The sequence below is a fragment of the Etheostoma spectabile genome, chromosome 9, assembly GCF_008692095.1.
Source record: "Etheostoma spectabile isolate EspeVRDwgs_2016 chromosome 9, UIUC_Espe_1.0, whole genome shotgun sequence".
NCBI lineage: Eukaryota > Metazoa > Chordata > Actinopteri > Perciformes > Percidae > Etheostoma > Etheostoma spectabile.
Genome location: NC_045741.1, coordinates 1,609,350 through 1,623,138, shown reverse-complemented (window position 1 = coordinate 1,623,138; position 13,789 = coordinate 1,609,350). Strand labels below are relative to the sequence as shown.

General features: G+C 38.2%; 1 protein-coding gene across 3 annotated transcripts in view; it reads right to left on the bottom strand.

Moving 5' to 3' along the window:
- tgfbr3 (transforming growth factor, beta receptor III) overlaps positions 1-13,789 on the bottom strand; it is an 84,432-nt gene that overhangs the window by 25,888 nt on the left and 44,755 nt on the right. For all 3 annotated transcript variants that reach the window (XM_032525720.1, XM_032525721.1, XM_032525722.1), the window contains exon 4: positions 7,716-7,853. In XM_032525720.1, coding sequence (XP_032381611.1) covers positions 7,716-7,853 — 138 coding nt within the window. The remainder of the gene's footprint in view (positions 1-7,715; positions 7,854-13,789) is intronic.

Sequence of the window (13,789 nt, the reverse complement as noted above, 5' to 3'; positions counted from 1 at the left end):
CTCTCTCTCTCTCTCTCTCTCTCTCTCTCTCTCTCTCTCTCTGTCTCCACTGTTGCATGCTCTATTGACAGACCCAAAATACTAAGGGCTTTACTTTCCTGCAGGGGCCCGTGCTAGAGCTAGGGCAAACACAGTTTTCTTTTTAGTTTTTTTTTTTTCAATTTTATTGCCTGAATGAATGTTGGATAGTTTCCTGGCACAAAATAAGTGTTTTTGCGTCAAGGTGGGTGGAGAGGCTGTGTTAAGCTGATTATGCATGGTAAAATTGTGGTGCTCATTGGCACTTAACTGGCCTTTTACCTTGCACAGCAGCTATATTATCACAATATCCCACGATCACGGGAAAATCCATCTTGTCAGGCTTCAAGTGATGTGTTTGTGTCCAAACCACAGTGGTGGTATGGACACAATCTAATCAGTGTCCTGTGAGGAGCTACTAGCAGCTACAGGCTTGGTTTAGGTGTGTGTAACAACACTGATAGGTGACACTCCCTTCAAAACAACAATAGTGGTTCCTAAAAAGGTTTGCAGCAGCATCAGTTATGTCTGAACTGGAGAGTATTTCTTCAAGTGTTTTTTCGGTCTTCTCCTCACTGGCTTTGGCAAGAGTTTTGAAAGTGTCTGCCCTTTCCAAACAGTTTCAAATGACCTCAGATTGATCAGATGGTTCTGTGTAACAAACCATCTGATGCATCAAGTTGGTTCAGAACTCCTTTGTAGAGGATTCCACTCACACCTCTCAAAATCCTGCTTACTTTAAATCAATTCAATCTTTTGATGAGACACTAGGATTTAATGGTAACTGACTTTTTCTACTAACAAACCCCAAACTCCTATATTGCATTTGTTTGTTTTAAGATATGAGGACTGTTTAGTTGTTTTTCCCATTGGATAAATAAAGAATGGTATTTTTCAAATAGACTTGATTATGTTCACAGGACTTTAATGCATGCATGAGAAAGGAGGAGAAGAACCACACAGTTTAAATGTGTTCATTCGCTGTTATTAATTTTTTGCACTGAACTACAACCTGCTGCTTCGATATTGCAGCAGCTCGGGCAATATTATACATTATCTCTCTGTTCATTCTACCATTGACAGCATATTTTGCGGGAAGTGAATTTCTAGTTTGGATCTTCAGGTGCTTCATGGAGGTGATCCTTTCTATATATATATATATATATATATATATATATATATATATATATATTATACTGAGCCCCTCTGAGGGCTTTTGTATCTGTCATCACATCTTTTATTGATTATGTGTATATTAATCTGCAGTAATTGGATAGCTGTAAACCAATAAAATAAAAATAAAATTATATAAATAAAAATATGCTATAATAGAGCTTATTATTTACATAAGCTGTCACTCAATACTGTTAATACTGTTACTTTTGTTGCTTATGTACAAACACACTAAGTAAAAAGGTCCAACCAGCATAACCTCACTATATGAAATTAGAGCAGGATCTCTTATTAAACAATAGTATGCTATTACTTCCAAAAAGTGTCCTGAATGTACATTTTGTTAGCTGTGAAAACCTTGTAATGAGTTAGTGTAAAATACATGAAAACTGGATCTAACTTCGACTTAAGAGGTATTCCTCAGACTTGGCAGCTGAGGGTAAACAAAGAATGTAGAGGAGAAGTTAGTAACATACCATGGGGACTGAGACTCATGCAGTACTTTCATGTTCGTAATGTTATTAACTCAAGTACTTGTGTTTGTAATGGCATTTGCAGGCATGCATGTTACTTCAACAACTCAAATGGTAACGGCTGTCTTCACTAATATAAAATAACCACTGTTAGTTCAGTGTTTTATATGTTTAAAGTACTATTCTAATGTCTTTTAAATTTAAGATAACACCTTTATTCCTCATCTATTGTGATAGAAGCACATCTGCCAGAACTCTACATGGCTTAATAAACTATTAACTGTACCCTTTCTGCCTATTAGCATTAACATATTACAGCCATATGAGCAGTACAAAGGAGAAGGCATGCCAAATGTTTGAGATCAATTATCATAGAGCTGTAATCCTCCACTGAGCAACACCCTGAGCCTGGGAAATCGCAAAAGGTTGTTTAGAAATTAAGAGGTGTTGCAAAAAGACAAGAGGGTTGGAAAGTGCAGGAAGGGTTGATAGAGGATATGAGCATCTTTGGTGATATTAATGTGATAAATGTGTTTGTGGCTGATTTGATCTTGTCTCGCTTGATGAGCTAAGGGGAGCTAAACACACTGCAAATGTGTGTGTCTGTTCCTGTGAACTGCCAAGCTCTTTTGTGGAGAAAACAATACCATATGTCTCAGCGCCACTCGGGAGCATTCCTCTGCCATTCCTGTCTCCAAATAAAACCAATAGTGGCTAGCGCTACCCGTGGTTTCCATTAACAATTACACTAAGGGAAGTGCTTCTTCTACGAGCCTTGAACTAATGAAAGAAACACCGAAAAGGCAAAGCTTGGCAAACAAACAATAGGCAACACAAGCCAACAGCAAAACTTTACAGTGTTGTTCCATCCAGAGTCACAAAACATTTGTTCCTGATCAATCCTTTCAAGCAGAGATGCAACACAGCTCATCAAAAAGAAATATGTACACATGGCCACAAAGTCTACACAGCACACTCTTCACATGTGTCTCACTTGGAATCCTAGTGTCCCTTGGTAAAACAAAATTTGGCAATTTATGTCATTTTAAACCTGGGATGATTCTTGCCTTGCGTGTTTTACAATGAATGGATTCTGGACTCTCGCATTTTAAAGGGAGGCGGGGTCCAGTGGCCAACAGCAACATAATGCTCAATGTCTTTGAAGCTTTTCCAGGCAGCCAATCTGTGTCCACGAAGCCCAAAGCAATGGGACCAGGAAACAAGGACAGGCAGGCAAGAATTACAGTCTAATTTGTCACAGGTAACAGCCTCGCCAATGAAAGAGTAGAGTGAGGGAGGTCTGGCAGTGGGTTTCTGTTCTGAAGTGTTAAACTCAAAATCAGTTCCTCTTGACTCTGTTACTCTGGGAGCTAAACACAGCAACTTCTCCTCATGAAAGGCATGAATCAGAAAGAGTGGGAATTGGCAGGGCCATTAATACAGTGGGATTTTTGTACCTGTGGTCATGGTACGCATGTACTTTTGAGGCCGAATGCAAGGTTACAATTTAATTGACCAGTTGCTAAACCCCTCCCCTACACGATTGTAGAATCAAAGTTTACCAACTGTAAATAGGTGCCGCATATTTATCTTAAGGCACTGTCCATAGGCTTGTAGTTAGAGACTCAGCATTTAACAAGTTTGGAAGGGGGTCTCACTATTTGAATTAATTTAAAAAAAGACTAGGTTGAAACCTAGTATATGACTGGACTGTATGGTCAATGTGCTTAACTGTTGCCAAATTGTTAAAGAATAGTCAGCAGTCTAATGTGAATTCTATGATTTTAAATGTTTATCTGTAGTGGGCTGAGTAATATTTGTATGTTGTGTACTGAAGTAGAATATGGTTAAAATAGTTTTGAGACAAATAATTGAGGACTGCTTTAACTTACTTTATTGCTTAATTCAAGTTGTGTGCTTTTATGGCAGTCATGTCTCTAGGCACCTAACAAAAATTCTGATGTGCATGACCAAGCGCCGCGTCAACTCGCAGAGCTTTTGCGCTTTAAGCAAAATATGTGATGATGTCATTTTTTGCCTGGCGCACCCTTATGCACAGTACAGCGAACATAGACCTAGATTTAGTGAACATTTACTTGCAATTTATCATTGATAAAAAGATTGAATCTTAACAGTAAAGAAAAGTTTGGTAATAGAGAATGTAGTCTGGTATTAGAGTTGTGTAGCATGTTAAGGAGGTGTCCCTTTTTCATTTCCGTGACGCTCATTTTGGCCAGATGCACGTCACCTTCCGCCTTCTTTGGGTTGGTGTTTTAAACTCCGGTGGATTCATGAGGACTATGGTGAATTGCTCCGCAGATATCTGCATTGTAAATCCAGAAAGATAGCTAGACTATCTGTCCAATCTGAGTTTTCTGTTGCACATCTAAAACAACTTTGGAACGAACATACCAAAACAAGTTCTTTTCAGAGGCTATTTTGCAGAGGCACTGTCACAACGTTGGCGCTTAGCGCCGCCCAAGACGATTGTGATTGTGAGGGCCATGTGGTCACCAAAAAAGCCATTAGCTCAGCTTTGTCTGGTTGAAGGGGCCTACTTCTTTACTGTTAAGATTCCTTTTTCTCTCCTCGATCCGCTTGAAAATCATCATGTATCAGACATGCCAGTTTTGTCCCAGAAAATATATTTGCTCCAGTCAGATAAATAGCTTGTGAGTATAAGCATGAGTAGCTACTGTACAATATTCTGAGAAACACATTCCTTCAATACAGAAATGTATGTTATCATTTTTTTAAAGTATATTCAAATCAATTCAACATCATTAGCCCAGACAAACAGCAACAGCTCTGCCTGGACTGTAGGCCTTAATGATGATTGTCAGCTGTTTTCTGTCTGCCACCACTAACAAGGGGAGACAATTAATGTGATGCTGACCTGCTGGTCTTGACAGAAACACCCATCTAACTGACCGCACATTATCACAGATTAGGAAAATTCAAGCCGGCCAGATGCACATCTATCTGCATAAAATGCAACAGTTGACATGAGAGCATTTATTTTCATTACTACAGAAAAAATAGTTAAAGCGTTCCTTGTAACATGGGCATCATGTCTTCATGGTGTGTATTTCTCTAAAAGCTATGGTCCTACTCATATACAAGAAAAACACTTTTAACTATGCAACCATCTTTAATGTACAGTAATCACTCTCAATGCAGAGGTGATGATTCACTAATATATCTGCTTGAAGTTAGAGCTGGGCGAAATCGAGAAAATCAAATATCACAATATATTTTTGACCAAATACCTCCGTATTGATTTTGGGGCAATATTGTAGGTTTGACAATTGGTGCTTTCACAAAATATTTAAACAATGAGATTTTTGATAAATAATCATCAGTAATGTGGATACAATGACTAAAAGGGTAAAGGAAAATACTAGAAGAGGTAGAACAGTCTGGTAAGTTCAGAAAATGACATCACTTTACAGTAATGTAGCCTTTGTGTTGTCCATGGGTCAAATGCAACTCATTTTCAATGTTTTTTATATTAGAAATATGGGTTTCTTTTAACCAAATTGCCCCAAAAATTAACATGGATGCATGGATTTATATTGTATGGAAACCCTACAACATTAAGACAAATTTTGGGTGTTGCATTCAATTGTATAACATTTGAAAAAAACGGTTTCTTAAACAGTCTCCTCCTAAACTTTGACATAAACCATTCTGGGATTCAGTCAACATCCTCAGTCAAAATCATCATTTCTGTTTGTTTGTTTTACTCAAACAATTAGGTAAAATGTCATTTAAATTGGGTTTATTTATCATGAATAAAAAAAGAAAAGTAAAAAAAATCAAGCATCAAACACATGAAATGAAACAACATAAACTTCAGAAAAAGCGCCAAGAAATGTTCATCTTTAAATTTTGAAACGGAAAGACAACAAGTTTATAGGCGATGGGAAGACAACACAAGAGTTAAAACCGGGGGGAGACAACACTTGTGTCATATTATGGTATTATGATATCCCAAATTTAAGAAAATATCTAGCCTCACACAGTATATTGTTATCGATATAATATCGATACATACAGCCTTACCTGAAGTCACTTGTCAGATAAGCCTAAAAACGTTTCATATGTTCTACAATATTATAATACTCTGACTGCTCTAAAGGTCCAAGGGCCTGGGAAAAAGAGAAATATCTAAGTGGAGCACAAGGTTCTTTATAAAATATATGTGTGTCCAGATGAGCCTGTGCATAACACAAGGATTTTGCAATCCATGAATGTTTTTCTCTGTGTCACAATGGCTTTCACGGCAGGACTTTTTGTGTCTGAGAGGTCAGCAAGAAAACACTAGACCACATATGGAAATCATTTTGTGTACCTGATAATGCCTTCTTGGAGAATGATGTGGTGTTAACATACAACTGAAAATGATTACTTCTGGGAAGCCAAAAACACTGAAAAACTTCCGAGCACAAAAGTTTTCATCGCAATATATATATATATATATATATATATATATATATATATATATACATATATAGCAAAGCCAAGGCTGAGACTTCTAGGTCTTATTTTGTTATTTTTTTCTCATGTGACAGGCATTGAACATGGGTACTAAAACAGTCCATTTTTAAATTCTTTATTAAGTTTCCCAGCGAGGCCCCCTGGTACCTTTACTAAAAAAGGCTTGCTCTCCAGGGGACCTGGCTGCAACTACACTGAGATATCCCTCACCAAAACCTCTTCTCTTCCTCCCTCATATGTACTCTGCTCCCAACTTTGTTCAGCTATTTTGATATTGCTTATAGACAATGTAACTTTCAAAAGAAAAAAAAAACTCCTGCTTTCTCTTATAAATGAAAAGATCATACTTTAGACAATAAAACACACTATTTCTCAATTCAATACTCACTATTACTATTAATTAAAGTTGTACTGCTACAGCCTTGGCCTGGTATGACCAGTAGCTTATGGTGGCTAATGTTAGCTGATGTTTGCAAACTTTAAACACTGTCGATGCTGTGGAACTGAGCGTCAGTTTGCTGGTTTGAGTATTCTCTATTAGTGCTTCTGTAACACTACATTTTAGCATATCAGAGAAAAGTAACATGAAAAGAATCTTGGGAAATTAAGGCAAATGCAGTGTGCCATTGTCCTGTAACTACCACTTGTGGCAACAGCGTCTTCTTTTCCGCAAATGCTACATAGTAAAAATTTAATTTTGTGATGAAGACTTCTTTTTTGAATGAGACACATCTGTATCAGTTTAATCTCAGATTCGATCCCAAATGCAACTATTAAGATTATTATTATTTACAAAGAAATAGCCAACATAATTTAGGATTTCAGCACATATCAGAGCGTGAGCAATCAATTTCTTACTCAGCATGGTTTTAGTGGTTAGTAGTGTTTGCTACCACACATTCCCCGTTGTTAGGGTTTTCGTGATATACGGATACGCCCTGTCTGATCTGAACAGCTGCCAAGCTATCAACAGGACTGTTAACAGGAGGGAGGGAGGCTGTTGGGGAATCAGCCCTGTGGTTATAGAGTGTGAGTATAAAGCTGACAAAGCACACTACAAACTTTTTACAAAAATACATTTTACAGCAACATGTTAGTGATACTAGTTTGAGTTTTGTCAAATAATGATAGCAAAAATATATAAATAAATAAAACTTGCAAAAATTAATATGAATCAAAGAGCATTCATTTCAATCAAACTCAAACTAATCTAAAACTAGTTACACAATTATCTGACAATCATACAAAAGAACATATTAAGAACTCAGCTGCACACTTCTTAGGAGAGTGTACAGGTGTAGCTAAATAAGTATGCACTAATGAAACATTAGAGATTAATGCCTGGTGTCAATGACATTTGCGTGCATGTACGGTTATCATGGAAGACCTCTTGTAGAGTATGGAAAGGCCTCCTATGCAAATTTACTTCACTGTAAATATTTTATTTAGAGAGGAAGGCTACTGAAATGGGAGTACGGTTTAGCATGTGAGGAAATGAAAACACAGTTTTAGGAAGTAGGATTTAAAGGCTTTTAGTAATGCTGGACTCACATGAAAGGTATGCTTAATGCCCTGGGCCAGGTTCTCTGTCTTGATCTTCCAGATCAGTGGTTGGGGGGAGTTGAGCACAAAGACCAGTGGTTTCTGGTGGCGTAACAAAGACTGAATCGGCTTCAAATGCAGCTCCACCTGGTAAAGCAAAAACAAAAACGGGATTGAAGTCACATGAAGGAAGAACACAGTGGTAAAATACTGTCAAAATACTGAGGAAGAGATATGCACATAAACATTGAAAATTCACAGTATGTCACATGATACCATTTCACACATCTAAACTTTGCAAATGTCAAAGCTTTAATTATTCTCATGTTCACTGATTTATAACCACAAATATCAGGGGATACCGTTACTATCCTGGAGCAATTGCAGTGCTACAATGTTGTGGATTATTCTTCTTTATCAGGCTTTGTGGTTGTTTATGTAGTCACTTTGCTGATAAACTCTCGAAGACTGCATGCTGTGTTCTCCCTAAAAAGGCACTTGCTTAGCGCTGATATGGAGCCTCAGCGGGATCTGAACTTTCACACAGTGGAGTCTTTGTTAACAGAGGAGGAAAAAAAGTAAGTGGCGGGTCTCTGTTACCATCTCTACAGCGTGCAACTATGCCTTTGGTTCTCAGACTGCCATTAAAACAGATTTTCACAGTCTGGTAGTGAGACGGGGAAAACAAACTTGATGTTTTGGACCTAAACGGTTGTTTTCTTGTTTTGAGTGTTATACTTGTCTGGACCATTTGGACCTAATCTAATCAGGTAGTTCATGGTCTGAAAATGCACTGTACTCAAACTCATCTCCGGCAAAGACCGGGCTTTCCATCTACATCTTTACAGATAAGCACAACTTTTAAATAATACTACTTAATTGGTCACATTACTCCGGAGTTAGTAAAACTTCTTCTCTGGCTTTGATGAGAAGTGATACAGGGTATGGGGGACATCTCTTCTTTAACCTTCCTCCTCTCTGTATTCCCAGACTAATCATATTAACCCCATTAGCCCCTGTGTATCAGCAGTAAAAGCCTGTAAATCATTAATTCAACCCACAAGGATTCATATTATGTGATAAAACGACCGCTACAGTAACTTAATCAGTCACATCTCACTAAAACACTGTCTCTTTGCTTTTCTCAATAAATACAGCCTTTAAGTTTCTATTGAAGCTAATAATGCAATGATGATTATGGTGATTATAAAATATGTTGACAGTTTATTATTATGTGTATTTTACCAATGAAAAAATCATACCAATGATTTGTTTGAATGTGGTTTGGTTGTGTACATTATCAAGATAATGATCTCAACATGTCCTCCAAAGCATTCAACAATATGTATTCCTACCTCTAATTTGACCAAAGGAGCCAAGGGACATGATCTCATAGACCTTACAAACTGACTTATTTTTAAAAACCAGTGGAGTTGCCCCATTCTGCAAATGAGATAGAATGCAGGTTTAAGGCACTTAAAACACATCGCCTTCACCTTTCAGACCAGGAAGCTGCGTCCATTATTCTTATTTGGCTACAGTTGATGGAGCAACTTTAATTTACCTATCTTGTCGCCAGAGTTGGGTCGACAAGTAACATGCAGAAACCCCTGAGTCACTGACTATTAGTTAAATATAACAAGTTAAAACAGGTAATAACCGGGATTTATAACTGAACTGGTAGGCAGTTTTGTCACTTTTGAACATAGCCAAGCTAGCTGTCTCCCCCTGATTTCAGTCTTCATGCTAAGCTAAGGTAATAGGTTGTTGGGTCTAGCTTCATATAAATTATTTAACTCTCGGAAATAAAACAAATAAGTATACCTTCAAAAACAAACTTTTCCCTTTTCCCTCATTAAAATCTTGCATAACTACAATTTTCAGAAAACAGATCAAACTCTGTCTGCTGATTAGCTCAAGAACAGCTATTAAATTACCCGTCATGTAAAATTGTTTTGTCAACTGCTGTTTCCAAGGTCAACAATGAACTTTAAAACTCCACAAGCTGACAGTATCTTGTTTATTGCTATGCAGACCACAAATACATGCCTGCAGTTTAATTCATAGAAAATAATTTACAATTACCATTCAACCTGGCATACTGGTCCGAAAATTAGCAATTATCTTGTCAGCAGGCAAGTTTTAAAAAGCATTGCTCTGTATCTCTCACACATGCACACAATGCTTCTCCAAGCCAACTGCATGCTAGACTCCTGTCCTGTCTGTCCTGGAAGAGATCTTTATTTCCAGTAAAGTGTGATTTTTATCTTCTGGCACAACTCTGCGTTCAAGGACTTGTCACTGTGATGCTGCATAAAGCTATTTACCAAGAGACACCGACAGCATAGACAGAGTGAACTTGAAGCAACAAAGCCTAATTATCAGTCTTACACAGATATAAGCCCTAGAGGAGAGCAACACAAACAAGTGTTTAGTGATGTGGTCGATGAAAGTGCTGCACAAATCATTAAAAAGTCCCTCTGAGAAAAGAAAATGGAAGAAATTGCTGAACTGTTATTTTATGAGGCAAACTGGATGGTGATCCAAACAAACAGATCAGAGACTCAGGGACTCACTGCTTTCTTTTTTTTTGCTTCCCCCTTAGTCCAGACTGTAAAAAGCATGTGCATCACTCCTCTGAGAATAACAACAACCAAGATATAATCATACCTGGCTTGGCTTTGAGGTCCTGGCTTAAAGAAATGGAAGAGAGAGTAGGAGAATAGGAGTGAAGTAGAGCGTTGTAAAAGAAAAGGAATTTTAAACCCAGACAGAAACATTTCCAGAAGACATGAGTCACCTGAAAACACAGGCATAAACACAGCACTGAGGAGAGGAAGTGCCAAAAGGAACTGATGGTGAAAAAGAGAAAACTGTGGCCATTATCTGCTGTTATTCAAGGTTTAGCAAGTAAACACTGATAATACCAAGTATCAGTTCTAACCAGGGCTGGGTTGCAGAATGTAAGCAACAACAGCTGGTGTACATCTCTGCCCAGGGAGTTGCCGTCATAAGGTTTGGTAAGACTGGTGAGCATAGCAACAGACCTTGTCACACAGCCATGGTGTAGAGAGAAGAGGTGCAGAAACACCAGGCATCAAAGTGCCTTGAATAGTGTTTGCAAGGATCAGGTGGCGCTGAGTTGTCCCTCATGCAGCTACCTTCATGGAACCGTGCAGAGAGGGTCTGCCAGGAGCAGGAGGCCACGCCTGATTGATTATCAGGAGGCTGGCACAGGGATTTGGGGTTCCAGTGTCCATTACAGTTATGGGCGTATTTGCCAGCAGCCACCGATGGAAGCTTGTCTAGACCTATCACGTTACTGAAATTACACTCCACACAAGGGACGACAGCTGTAGCAGGATAAGCAAGCCCGTCAGAGAGCATAAAATTAGTGGTGGTAGCATGTGTAAACAATTGAAATGTGAAAAAAGAAACAATACAGCTTAAAGCTTTAAATCAGCTTCAACAACAAAATGTACCAAACGGAAAAAAAAAAAAAAAAAGATGAATCATACATAAGCCTTTATTGTATAACAAAACCACATGGTTAGATTTAGAATGTACTGATGCCCCTGTGACAATGTAATTGTAATGCTTGATTTAGTTGTCCTGTCTTGGGCATGTGGTTGCAATTTTATGACTTTTCAAGCCAACTAAATCAAAGTAAGTTTAAAGAGTGCTTCATAAACATTGCAAATCAACATTGTAATGCAATACTTACTATATTGCGCCTAACTGTGTAAACAGCAGAAGCCCTGCAGTCAAAGCTCAGTATCAGTGCGTGTCCTTGCTGTTTCCTTTATTGACAGAGCTGATAAAGCGCCTAATGATGCCTGTTGATTCCGAGAAAACGCAAAACATCCTTTAATTAGCTAAAAAGTAGGACTAATCTAGGAACACACTCTCCCTCCCAGGAAATAATTATCCAAAAACACAATGTATTCCATGACATAAAACAGAGACATACTGAACAATGTCTGAATAACAACTACTGGTTTGCATATTTTAAATAGGAGACAGCATGGGTTAAAATAGAGCCATACCCAAGATATAAAACAAAAAACTACACTTTACTGGATAGATGAACTTCTGCATGTTAAACCCTGGAACATATCAAAAATTAAAAAGAAAGAGCTATCTAAGAACAGAAAAGTCAGGGCTTTAAGAGGAGAAAGGCACAATGCCTGGGACCAATCATACTGTGCTATCTGATGTGTGTGTATGTGCGTGTGTCTTGTCTGTCTGGATCTTGGTTCTTTCTGGATCACTGAGGGTGTACGAAAGGGAAGGGGAGCCGGACCAAAACCTTTTGACCGCTTTTATCAATGCCACCCACATATTTGAGTGCGATGGGGATGCTACCTGGAGCCTTTCCCCTGATCTGTGATGGTAATCAGTCTGCACTTAGCTCAACGTCAAACTGCAAGAAAATAGCCTGGAAAGACGTCAAAGAGAGATTGAACTTGTGGATAGCAATCCTTGACTGAAACGGCAGAATGGCAGGACAAGCTATAACACAGCATCAAGGCGTGGAGATGGGGTCAGGAAGACAGACCAAGATAACACTCTGATTAGATTAAAGTTGTACGGAAATACTTTTTGATAATCTGAGTTTGGAAATTTTGAAAAACAAAATTTCCAAAAAGAAGTTTTATTTACTTTTCTGCGGTGATTGTTTCAACTGACAATTGGTACTTTAATTTCACTGGTAATTTCACTTCCTACATTTCTCTGTAACTTTGGATGTTCCACCTTTATTGCAAAATGTATTTACATCAGGAGAACTCCAAGGAGAAAAAATAGTCCTATTGAGCAATAACTGTATGACATTGGATAGCATTGTGAGGCCATACAGAAGCCCAAAATTAAGTTTAAATAGAAATATTGCACACTTTGTGTGTGCAGTTTGTCTTGTGTGTGAGCTCTACTCTTATCTGACACTGTGTTCTCGCCAGTTGTTTGTGACCAGTGAGATCTTCCAGGTAGTCACTCACACAGTCGTGATATCTGCGAATTCCAGCTGATAAACAATCATCTGCTCTACCTCACCCTGATTCAGAGCCAGTGGCTGTGTTTGATGTTCGCCTTTGGTAAACTGATTAGAGAAACATGGCAGATTTGAGATATCACCTGCCCCTTATGTTTATTTTCTACCCTATCACCCAACAGCATCCCCAGACAGGATTCTTGTTTTGAGTTGCTTATTTTTGCTCTTCACTTTGCAGCAATTGGCAAACTGGCGCCGTAATGCCAAGCTCTGCATTAACACACATGTGGTGATGGTTTGTTAGCAGGGTGCAAAAGGCCACTTTAGCATGTGACAGAAGGAACATATGGAAAAATGTTCAAACTTGATACCAACACCGTTGAACTAAAGCTGGGGGAACAGAAAAGAACACTTCAGCATGAGGTCATTGTTTTGGTAGAGCTTAAGTGGCAAAACACCAACACCTTCAGGTCAATAGTCAACTGACAAAAAATATATTTTTCTTCAAAATCCCAGAGGGTTTAAAGCTTGGATGAAATTCTAGTCTACAGCACAGCCCACTCTTGACTGTAACTCTCATTTGTTCTCTTGCTCTAGAGGATTAGATCTTTTTAAATAATCTAAGTGAATTTTGTTAAATTGTTTAAATTATTCTACCATTATTTGAGGAAATCACTACCCACGGATACGCAAAGCCCCAACCTGGCACTACAGGCTTTACTATGACTTGCCAACTCCTAACAGTCACTTTACTAGTCCTATTCCAGGATACTGGCTCTCAATCTTGGCAGTCTTACATTTAGAGGCCCACATTGCTATTTAGTGAGAAGAGGGGCTTCTGTTACTTTGATCAGGACCAGTGAAGAAGAGGAAATCATCACTCCTTACTTCAGACAAATGTGAATAACACCTTAGAAATAAAAGCATAAATTATTGACCAGGTGAGCCAGTGTCCATACTGGTCATTTTTTGAAAAAGGAGAGTTAGGAAACTATGAAACAAATGGCCCACTCTCTAAAAGAAAAATTGAAAAGAAACCTAGAGTATGATTAAAAAAAAGACCAAAGAAACGTGTTTAAAATTAGCCATAGAA